Source organism: Octodon degus, unplaced genomic scaffold (assembly GCF_000260255.1).
Source record: "Octodon degus isolate 3935 unplaced genomic scaffold, OctDeg1.0 scaffold00009, whole genome shotgun sequence".
In the NCBI taxonomy this organism is placed as follows: Eukaryota; Metazoa; Chordata; class Mammalia; order Rodentia; family Octodontidae; genus Octodon; species Octodon degus.
In genome coordinates this window covers 14,675,547-14,687,715 of record NW_004524585.1, presented here as the reverse complement: position 1 = coordinate 14,687,715, position 12,169 = coordinate 14,675,547, and the positions used below count along the sequence as shown (strand labels likewise).

Below are 12,169 nucleotides of genomic sequence, written 5' to 3'. Positions count from 1 at the left end.
TGGTGCTGGGGGATTGAACCGCGGTCCCTGATGCTTTTGCTAAGCTTGTTCCAAGTAGGTGCTTTAGACCACTGAGCCATCTCTCCAGCCCCCTTCTACATAGTTTTGACAGCCATGTATCTCATCAATTTCATACTTTGTAGGAGTTGCCAGAATAAGTGTGTGAAGGAGCCGGCCAAATAATGAGCCCGCGTGCCTTGCGTGTTGTCAGAGGCCCACTTTCTACGTCAGGTGTCCCATGTATTCTATGCTTTCATACACAAAGAAATTACTGCTTTTCATTTTTCTTTATGGCCTTCATTAAAGAAAATCATGTGAATTTATACAGTAAAGAATTGAATACACTTATGGAGATGAATGATTTTACATCATGGGCAGATGGGGAATAGTGGGCACTTGGGTGGAGAGTGTGCTCCCCCTGTACTATCTAGAGAACCCCTTATGGTTGGGTGTCCAGATTGACCTCCTTAAGCAGAGGTGAAATTTAAAGCAAGATATCATGTCTTATATTTAAGTAACCCATACTTAATATCCGTATTAAATAATATCGGTATTTGGGGGGTTTGGCATGTTTATCAGGTCGCATTGAAGTCATCATGGATAGAAGACTCATGCAAGATGATAATCGTGGCCTTGGACAAGGTGTCCATGATAACAAGATTACAGCTAATTTATTCCGAATACTGCTAGAAAGAAGAAGTGTCACGGATATGGTAGGAAAAAACAACTACCCTAACAAGAACTATCGTATTCTGATGTTGGTTGATCTTTGTCCCACCAAATCTGAAATGATGACCTTTCATGTTTTTCATTTCTTACAATTTCCAGTGTACAGATATCTTTGTAACAGGCTACACTCACATTCATGGAAGTTAAGTTACTAACAATGTATAAGATTTTCATTTACAGTTCATTTAGTTTTGTTTGCAGTACTGGAGATTAAACCTAGAGCCTTTGCATTAAGTTATGTCCCAAGCCCATATTTTTATTTTGACACAGGGTCTCACTCATTAACTTTTTATCTTTTTATCTTCCTTCCTCAGTTTCTTAGAGTGCTAGAATTAGAATTTGTACCACCATGCCTGGCTTACATCATTTTAATTTTTTATTAATACTTACTATGGAGAAAAAAATGTCAAAGATGTAGTTTGGGTGAAATTTCCTGGGATTATTTTGAAAGAATTTAAAATGAGACAAATGGCCTTAATTAAGATTAAGAAATAGAGCTTACTGCCATATTTAAGAGGTTGCTTTGGATTGGTAGAATTTATTCAAAACCTTGGTGGTCTTGTTCTGGTGTTAGATGTATCGTTTGAAGTGGATCTGTCCATCCTTTCTTCATCAGTTTTTATTCTTCTAAGCAAAAATCTAGCATTCTGTGTTAAACAGTCTGACAGTAGCCATGCTGGCCCCATGCCACCTGCCAGTAGTGACTCGGGTGACCACAGAGTGACCCTAGAGTTCTCTCTAGGTTGCTGCATCTGCACCTCAGGTGGTTCTGAACTCTGTGCGTTTTCTTTCCTGACTGACCATTTCCAGTCTTTACTCTTCAGCCCGTGGCTGCTCTTTCTGTCTGTGAAGCAGAACAGCACTGGACAGAGCTCTGTAGGGAAGGTGTCCTTTGCCTCTTTGCTTCTGGTACCGGGAGGCCTCCTCGTGTTTGTGGCCAGTCCCCGAGCCTGCCTGTGCCCCGTGCCCCATGCCCCGTGCCCCTTCGCCATCCTCAGGATCCTTGCACTGCTCTGCCCAGCCTCTCTCCTTCTCTCTCCCCTCCCTCTCAAAACCAGCACTTCCCTAGAAGATCCTTCCAACTGGCTTTCAAGCAATCCTTGTTCATTATTTAAAAATAAAAATAGGAAACAGCGGGCACTCAGACCTGCTCACACATCCCTTGGGCTGCCGCCCTGCCCTGCGCAGCTGAGCCAGTGTTCCTGGGCTGAGTTCACTTCATCCCTTCCTCTCACTCACTTTATCTCAGTCTGGGCTTTGCCTGCTGTTGTGCACTGCAGGCTCTTGCCAATGTCCCAGGATTCTGTGGATATTTTTTTGTCATCCTCTTACTTCACTTTTCAGCCGCATTTGACACTGGCCCTTGTTGAACACTCTGCCTGGCCAGGGCTTCCACTTACTTAGTTTTCCTCCTATGTCTTGGACAGTTAGTTCTTTACCCAACTGGTCAATACTGGGGTTTATTTATTTTTGATTTTCTAAGAACAAAATCTAGCCTCATGGCCCCTGTTGAGCTCCTGTGGCATCTCTCATTGTCATTGGCAGACAACCCTGTCCTTCCTGTGCCGGAGCTCCTTGTCCCTTGAGCCCTGCTTGTGTCCTGGTGGCCTCCCACCTGGTCTGCTTTAGGCTTCCTGGCTGGCTGGGAGCTCCCGCTCCCTCCCAAGTCCTCATCTCCCACGGCACCTCTGCACATCCCCTTCCTCTCCTCCCACTTAGCGCTTAGCCAGCTCCTAGGAGTAGTTCACGTCAAAACCCAAACCAACTGCTTCTTGGCCACACACACCTTCTCCCGTTTCCTTATGTCTCTGCTGAGCCGTGAGCTTCTCCTTCATGTGTGTGTGATTATTTGATCACTATCTTTTCCTTTACTCCATAACTCCACGAGAGTGGGGGCCAGGTAATTTTTACTTGTAAGATTAGTCCTATCAAAGGAAGCACCCACTCTGTATCCAGTGGCTATAGAATGCGCAGGTGAATGAGATTTTACAGCTCCTCATGCCTCCGTAGCCTGATTTCTGCTTATTGCCACTTCATCCTGGGAGCATTCTGTTCTTCATGCAAGATCCCAAGGATATGTCCAGTTCCTTGTGGGTGATCACAGGGGAGCCCCTGGCTGTGGTAGGGGTGCTGTAAATACAATACTAGTTGATTCAGTGAAATGGAAGCAGCTAATTCATAGCACATAAGTCTTCTGGCATTTAGAATCTTGTAGAGAACATGATTAATACCCATTGTAGATGTCAAGATTTGTACCAGTTCTTGAGACTTGTAGTCTAAATCAATTACTGACAAAACAGCTTAGTTTTAAGAGCTAAAACTGCAGAGGAGAGCAATTGAGTGTTGGCAGCTATTGTCTTTCTCCTCCTGAAAATGTTTCTGGCGTGTATGTTTTCCTCCTTATATTGACACTCATCTATAAAACTTGTGTTAACTATAGCAATAAAAATTTTCAAGTCAGATCTGTAAATGTCTTCACTTAGACATTAAATAATGTCTTGATTGCCATTCAAAATTCCTGGGATAGTAATTGATATAAATTTGATCCCATGTTTTTATAATCTAATGTTGTTTCAGTTTATCTTTTACTTAACTAGAGATTCCGGAATTTAAATCAGTAGCTCCTTTTAAATAAAAAATGGACTGGAGAAGAGAAAATATATTTTAATTGCTGTTGAAATTTGTTAAAAACAGTTGATTTGAAAATATTATGTATCATGTCACTTAAATTGTCTAGAGAATGGTTTTAGTTTCAACTCAGACTGTAATATCTAAAGTATGGATGATGGAAAGTGAAGTGGGGCCTCTCTCAGTAAAGGTACGGTGTTAATGGGAAGCTTGAGCCTGCGGCTGCCTCTGTGGAGTTACCCCAGAATGACTGAAGGGAGAGAGTCTTCTCCTCAGAGTGTTCTGCAGAAAAGCATTGAGAACAAAGGCTTGGAGTGGTGGTCACCAGGGTGTGTCGTCCAGTGGAGAACCGCGGCTGCATAAGCTGACAGTCATCGCTACTCAGGATCGACAGGGGTCTCAGAACAGTCTCTGGAAGCGACCCCTTCCAAATTCCATTCTGTGACTTGTACTTGCCATCCCTTTCTTACTGGAATAGAAAAGGCAGCAGTGAGGATTTGGGAGCCCTAGAAGTATTCATTTGTTACAGTGTATCATTTTTACCTCTGTATCCCTGTTCATGACATATAAGGAGACAACATAGAGAGAAATCCTGTTAAAAACTCAATGCAGAAAGGGTGCAGGCAAGTGATGGCATAGATCCATCAGCCAGGTTTACAGTAAGTAATGTCGAGGACATGTAGCACACTAGGACCAGCACCTTGGCTCTAGCTCATGTTATCTTTTCTTTCTTTTAAGTCAGTCAGTCAGTCTGTCTGTCTGTCTGTCTGTCTGTCTATCTATCTATCTATGTATCTGGTGCAGGGTCTCACTACGCAGCTCAGACTCATAGTGATCCTCCTGTGTCAGACCACCAGGGCTGGGATTGCAGGCATGGGCCGAGCCCTAGCTTGTGTTTTCGACATGGGAATGCTGACCCACTGTGACTCAGTTCCAATTTCTAAAAAAACCCAAAAATAGTTTTTGGAATTTTTTTTTTTTTTTTTTTTTGGTGGAACTGGGGATTGAACTCAGGCCCTTGCACTTGCCAGGGAAGTGCTTATTCCACTGAGCCATCTCCCCAGCCCCAGAAGTTGTTTTTTTTTTTTTTAAGAAGTGGATTTTTAAAAATTGATACAATTTTTTTAAGAACTAGATTTAAAAAAACAAAAGCAAAACAAAACAAAAAAAACCCTTTTTAGTACCATCCTTACCTACCAAAACATACCCACAGATGAAGCTTGGACGCAGCACCAGTGTTCATTTCTGATCTGGGTGGTATTTATCTCTATCTGTTGTTCCATATACATTCATTTGCTTTGTCTCCCTCGTTGCCTTTTCACTTCCCTGTTTCCCTCCACAGCATTCACTTACTTCTGTCACATTTCCTAAATAGGTTCACTTTAGCAAACATTTATTAAGGTCTCACGCTGTGTCAGGTCAATTGGAGTAGACAGAGGTGACGAAAAAATGATCTCGCACCATCTTACATAATCGAGCAAATTTTGATTAGATCAAGTGGAAGCCCTTAATGTTGAAAGATCAGATAACTCAACTTAATAAAGGGCACCAAGGAGCCTGGCAGCTTCTGCCTCCTGGAATAAGAGCCATAACTCAGTGAGGGAGACCTCAACTTGGTGTGCTTTGGACTACAAGGCACTGCAACTCGAGCATCCAATAAGCTGCAGAAACAAAGCTGGAGTCACACTCTGAAAGCAAACGACAAGAAACAAAGTAGTATTTGTAGCAGCAGTATCAGTTCTACATGATTGGAAAGGTATTTCTAGGTTACATAAACACATAAAATTAATTATGTCTAGCAACATGTTTTCTGCATTTTAAGTTTATCCTAAGATTTCGGAGGTGGTTATTCTAGGAGACTAAGAAAATCTTGATAGCTTGACAGTTATATGTCCTGTTGAGCCCTTTGTAAGCATAAGAAAGTATGTGAATGGTGGGCCCCGGATGAGGCTTTGCCTTGTGGCTGTGACCTTGCTCCAGCACTGAGTGGCATTTGTTCATCGCGCTGGGGACACAGAACCATGACTCTCCCGTCAGTTTCTTTCTTGGCTCACTAGGGGCAATGAGCTGCACGGTTCTTAATTCTCAAAGTACTTGCCTTCATGACATTGTTTTCTTTTACAATATTTTCTTTAAAACGTCTTTGAGTCACAACCTTGTTTTTTGAACCCCCCAAAGACCTAAAGGCTGAAGTTTTTTGTTTTTTATTCCAGAAGAGCCATTTGGTCTGGAAGGTTGGGAGGTGGGCTGGGCAGGCACTTTGCATCAGATACTTAGAGCCCCTTGTGGCTGACCCGGCAGGTTTCGCATGCACAGGCTTCTCAACTTGACATTTCCAGAGTTTCACTGTTAGAGATTCTGATTTGAGGGCTTGAGTTAGGACCTAAGAGTCTTTATCTTACAAAGCCCCCACCCAAAGTCGTTCTGGTATGTCATTCGGGGGAAAGTACCAGAAGTTGGGAAAACTGGTCTGTCTTGTAGGATTGAGATAAATATGTATATTATTGCTTCTAAGACATCCAGTTCAGCCCAGAAGTATCTTGTCAATTCACTGAAGGGTCCAAGAATTCCTCCAAGAATATAGAAGAAAGCCTGGGAGCTTTTTCTGAGTGTATCTTGACCTAGAATGGACTTAATGCCTTCTGAATCTGATAAGGCAGGTGGTTTCCTTTCTGTTAGAATCTTTTATCTTTTATTACTCAAAAAATGATTTTGTCAGCAATCCTGACCTAGATTATGAAGTCCTTTGAACTGGGAACACATTTAAGTCTGTTGTTGAAAATGTTCTCTTTCTATTCATGTTATTCAACAAGCTGCATTAAATGGCTGTATTGTTGGAGAAGATTATTTTATATGCTTTTTAAAATCTTTTCCTAAAAAAGGAATGTGGAATGGATGGATATGTTTTCATATAACTGTTTCAGGCCTTTTTTTTTTTTTTGGTCACTGTCTTAATTCCGAAATGTCCCTATGCTGCTTTCAATTTTTCTCTCTCCATGGCCTGAATTGTAATGATATCCACTATTAGCCACTGGCATGATGCTGCTCGCTTTTTGCTAACACCCTTCTGTCCATTGCTAATCTGACATTCTGAATTTTAAGCTCCATATCTTTATAAATCCTGTCTTTTCACACAGATAAGTAGCCAAGCCTTTTGAATCCTGTATTATAAACAGGGTGCAGAATCTAAAAATAACTATTGAAGTAGGCATTTTATTAAAAAAAAAAAAGTCATATTTGCTTCCAATGTAGCTGGTGATCAGAGGACATTTCTACATAAATATTTTTTCTCTTTCTATGTCTGTTTTTGAATTTTTAGGCATTATTGGTTAGGATTCTATTTAGGCACTGGTTTACTTAATTTTGTATGTCTTCTTGCATATGTGTATCTCTAACCCTGATAGTTTTACTTGATGTTTGAACACACAGAAATGTTGCCTGACAAACATATATCACAGCAAAGACTCAAGTATTTTAAAATTATAATAATTATGCAATTACATGTATAATAGTTCCTATTTTTAGAATAAAATAGAGGAAAACAACTGGCAATGATTTACCAAATGTAAAGAAACAGATAATGGAGTTATGACACCTGTTATTTATATCTTAACATTGAATCTATTTTGAGAGTTCTTTTAAAGCCCTGTCATTGGGTCCCATTTACCTTCTATCATTTTGTGACATTTATGAAGCATAGCTCTGAATCCGTAAGTGCCTCTATGATCTTATTGAGTATATAGGTGAAACCATGAGAATATAATCATTGATACCTGCAAAGGATAGATGACATTAGTGGCCTAAGAGGTAGTAGGGCCATCACAGTCCTGGTAATGTGAGTTTTGTGATAGTTGGGGGGGTTTTATAAAAAGTTACACTTGATCCTAAAACATTTGTGGTAAATATTTTTAGTACTAAATCTGTGGAGACAATTCAAATATATGAACATGATGAAGTCAAAGTACAAATATATTGTTATATTTAAGCTCTTTGGAGTAATTCAATTAGTTGATGAGAACTGCAGATGTAACTTTTGAACATTTTTGTTTTTTCTTCATAGAGAGAAGAAATCAACTCGGTTGGATATCCTTCCCTTCTCAGCCATGTAACTTCTTCTTTCCTAAATCATCCAGTATTTCCAATGACGGTAAAAGCAGAATTCTCACCTACGCTTGAGCTGCTGAATGAATTCCCTCTATTAGTGTCACCTTTTCCATGTGACATACATCTAGTTAACATGCGCACAATTCAGTCAAAGGTATGTCCCAAAATCCATCTTTACAAAGTTCCTTCTAGTGGTATACTGGTTTAAGGTATAAGAAGAGTGAGAAAAAACTCCCATAAACTTCACTCATTGTGTTTTGAGGTATGACTTCGAATGTTTCACCTTAGGCAAAGTCATTATGTCTTTTACTTGACAATTTCTTTTGGAGCTTAGACTATGCCCCCAATATAATTTATTTGACCTTCAGAAAAGTTCGGTGTGGTACATAGATCGGGGGTATTAGCTTCTTTTTATGCTGGCCTCGGATCACATACCAAATAGGTAGGAGAAGCAGATGGGTCAGCATCAGTAACTTTTCCACTCATTTCTTTTTGTCGTTATTTTTCAGAAGTTAAAGACCATAATTATGTCTTTGTACTTTCATATCTGTATCTTGAATATTGTTACAATTTATACCTTTGTTTAGAAGACACATTGGAGAAGGAGCATGGTGAGGTTTTATTAGGTGTGAAATGTAAGTCAGCCTGCATTAGCTTACATGTGCGCCCATTAAATAAAAAAGACTGCATTTGGAAAGGATAAGGAGTAGACATTCGACCCCTTCTCCTGTGCTATTTGGCTGCTTTGATGTTGTGAATAGACATACAATCAGCTGGCTGTGGAAGTGGTGGTAAGTTCTGTGGGATGCTTCTCAAAGTTAAGTGCTGTTAGTAGGCAAAGAGGGTGTTCAACCCATGAAAGGAAGATTGGCTAGGAACAGAGAACTAAGGCAAAATTAAACTAAGAAAGCAGTCTTTAGATGTCTTGTTGTGCCAAGCTATCACCCCAGCCCTAGCTCGTGTTTTCTCCATGGGAATGCTGACCCACTGTGACTCAGTGCCAGTTTCTAGAAAGCACAAAAGAAAAATTTTAGAAGTTTTTGTATCTTAGGGAAGGGTCTACAGGGTGTTCAGGGTCTCACTATTAGATCGGACTCATAGTGATCTGCCTGTTTACAGCCTCCCAAGAGCCAGAATTATAGGGGTGCGCCACCACACCCAGCCTCAATTGCTGTCTCAGCGCGCCCCGGGTGCAGGGCTGGCACGGCAGGCCTGGGGATAGAACCCCAGGGCCCTGTGCCTGCTTGCAGGCGCTGTAATCCACTGAGCTATTTGGCCAGCCCTTGGAAGTTTTTTTAAAAAATAAACTTTAAAAAAATTTATACAAATTTTTAAGAAGTAGATTTAAAAAGAAAAATAACAAAAAACCCTTTTTAGTACCATTCTTACCTACCAGAACATATCCACAGACAAAGCTTGGACACAGACCACCCATGCTCATTTTTGATCTAGGTGATATTTGTCTCTCTCTGCTGTGGTTCCATATACGTTCATTTGTTTTCTCTCTCCCTTGCTGCCTGTTTACTTCTGTCTTTCCCTCCACAGCGTTGCCTTGTTTCTGTCATATTTCCTTAATAGGTTCACTGTAGCAAACATTTATTAAGGTCTCACGCTGTGTCAGGTCAATTGGAGTAAGACAAAGGTGACTAAAAGCTGTCACAGTTTGAGTATTTCCAAGTTTTATGTTAAAGATAAGGAACTTTTGCCTGGTAATGCAATAAAATAATATGTGGCTTATGGTACTGATGCCAGGTGAATGCTAGAATGACTGTGTATGTGCATGTCTGTGTTCAGACACGTGTTTAGTATGATTTGCCTTCTGCCTACCATTTGCCAGCTAGTGCTGCAGTCACCAGAGATGCGGCTGTGAGTGAAACAGGCAAAAGCCCTCAATCGATACCAGTGAAAGGAGAAAAAGAATTAAGGACAAAAAGTAACAGAGAACCAGGGAGATGACTCAGTAGAATAAGCGCTTCCCTGGCAAGGGTGAGGGTCTGAGTTCAATCCCCGATTCTGCAAAAAAGAAAAAAACAAGTAATAGAAACATGCAAGAGAGGTTTTTTGAGGGGAAAGAAGAGGAAAGAGTGATGCAGAGAATGTGGTGCAGGTTGGATTGGGTTGGTTGGGAAGGGACCTGTGGAGGCAATAATGGAGTATGAATCTGAAGGAGTTCAGGAAGTAGGAGGCTCACACAGGTTTCCGGGAATAGAATGCTCCTGTCCCTCTGCCTGAAACAGACCCCGCACAGAGGGAGGGCTTAGAGCATCACTGCCTACTAAGTGAATAGCGAGGCTGTTCTTTCTAGGTACTTATTTTCCTGGTCTTTTGCGAGTCTTCCTTTGGGTATGGAGAATAGAATGACACATGGATAAAAGAGCCCAGGGGTAGATAACCTTTCTGAGGTGACATGTCATTGATTCTCAGGCTGAAAGGAGAGGAAGGGACATTATACAAAGTAGCAGAGACTCTGGGCCCCGGGTTACCACGTCCTGGCCTAAATGGTAGAGGAAATTAGCAACCCGAGGACCCCAAGGGCTTTTGGGGGCTACTGTGGACATGTCACTTAGCCTCACTTATGGATGGCTCTTGGCTATAATTGTTTGAAATATGCTTGTTTTTCAGGAGCAGCATGGGTTGATTAGAAGATTATAGGATGGAGTGTGACCCTTTACTGTCCTGGGCTGGCACTTGCGTCCCACACCACAAAAAGGCCCTTGGTAGCCTCTTTACATTCTTCCTACTGTTGGCCATCTTCATATAAAAGAAGCCTAGATACTTCCCAGATTAAAAATCTTAACTTCCTACCAAACTGTCTTGACAGCCGTGCAGGTTCCAGCCACACAGAGTGTGGATGCACAGTCACTGTAGGCCCGTGTCTCTTCTTATACTAAAATGAAGTCAAAATAGATCAGGGACCTAGGTGTAAGGACACAAACACTGAATCTCTTGGAATATAAAACAGGGGAAGCGCTTGCAGAAACAGGCATGGGCAGGAACTTCCTGAACAGAATTCCAGTTGTGCAAGAAATAATTCCAACGATCTAGAAATAGGATCATGCCGAATTTAAAAAGCTTCTCTACAGCAAAAGAGACAGTCAGCAGGTGGCGACAACCTATAGAATGGGAAAGCATTTGTCCCACTAGTCCTCTGATACAGGAGTAGTATCTAGAATATAGAAAGAACTAAAAAAAAAAAAAAATTATGCCAACCACTGCACCTGTCCCTTGCATAGGTGAACAGGAGGGTCACCTTCACTACTTACAGGCTCAGTGAATTTCTCGAGAAATTGAAATGATATTCTTTTGGTGAAGATAACTGAAATAGCAGTCACCTTGTCTATTTTATTCATTCCAAGATTGCAAAGTCATTTTTGTCCTTGAAGTAATGTGGACATAGAGAGGTCTGCAGGGACATGTGTTGTTCATGACTTTGTGTCTGAGGGCCACCTTGGCATGATAAAAGCACAATGCTTCCAGCCTGTGCAGGGCCAGGGAGACAGCTCAGTGGAATAAGTGCTTATCTGGCAAGCTCTAGGTCCTATGTTCGATCTCTGGTACCACCAAAAAACGAGAATTAAAAACAAAAACAAAACAAAACAAAAAAACCCTTCCTGCCTGTGCAGGATGATAGAGGACACTGGCTTGGCCGTCTCCCAGAGGCCTCTGCCTGATGGTTCTTCACTTCTAAACCCCATTTGTTCTTCCTCACCCTTCCTGGATGAAGGTGTTACTGGTTCAGGGAACACAGAGAGGTGGCAGGTAGAGACTACAAGTGAAATAGCCCTCTAAAGTGGGGCTGCAGTTTCAACTCTCAGTTCTCAGGTGCACTATGTCCAGATCACACTAGAGAGACGGAAAAAATGGGCTTTTGCAAATTGCCAGTCTCTTGAGATCCTGATTCTCTGGGGCAGGAAAGGCCAATAATTATCTTTTTAAAAACTTTATGATTCCAGAAATTGTTAGTTACCTCTACTTCCTAAACTGGAAAATAAGAGTTACAGATTAAATGGTGCCAATAAGCCACCCAATAGTTTTTCTGAATCTGAGTGCTGTATGTGGCTTCAGAGAGTAGTACTTTATCTGACCTTTAGATTACTGGGTCTGTTTCTAGAATTTAGGAATTGTCCTATACAGTATTAGACATGAGTTCACATTTTATGCTTTCCCAGGCATATCCTGGTTTGCATTTTGCATCAGTTTTTGGAAGTGAATTTATGCTGTCTATGTGAAGTCAGATAGGAAACAGATCTCTGACGCTCTGCCCATGGTGTACGGTGTGGCCGAGCCTGTTCCTGTCACTGTCTTGTAGTCTAGCTGCCAGCCATCTCTTCCCATGCACCTGTCATCCTCTGTTCTCCTGAACACTCACTTTCCCTGCACTTCTGAGAGCTTCCTAAACTGCAAAGAAGTTTCTGTAAGGGTTTGAAAACTGGAGAACAGGAGCACTACAGAGTCATGTCATCAGGAAAGGGTCATTATTTAAGAAGGGAGTCATGACAGAGAGAATGCTGGGAGATTCCCATGAGACCTGCAGTCTGGGTTCTGGAGGCTGGAACTGCAGGTTCAGCCCGTAATAGACAAAAGGAACTCAATTCACTATTCAGCCAGATTTCACAGCACCATTCTATTTTTATGTTTTGGAAAGCAATTTGTAGTTGGACTTTTTATTATTTGTACTGCTTTTATATTCAGGCATTTCTCTCTCTCT

General features: G+C 41.4%; 1 protein-coding gene across 1 annotated transcript in view; it reads left to right on the top strand.

Annotated features, from left to right (window-relative positions):
• Positions 1–12,169, top strand: part of Man2a1 (mannosidase alpha class 2A member 1) — a 173,520-nt gene that overhangs the window by 146,857 nt on the left and 14,494 nt on the right. The window contains exons 19-20 of the mRNA XM_004625404.3: positions 580–713; positions 7,418–7,615. Of these exons, the coding sequence (XP_004625461.1) occupies positions 580–713; positions 7,418–7,615 (332 nt within the window). The remainder of the gene's footprint in view (positions 1–579; positions 714–7,417; positions 7,616–12,169) is intronic.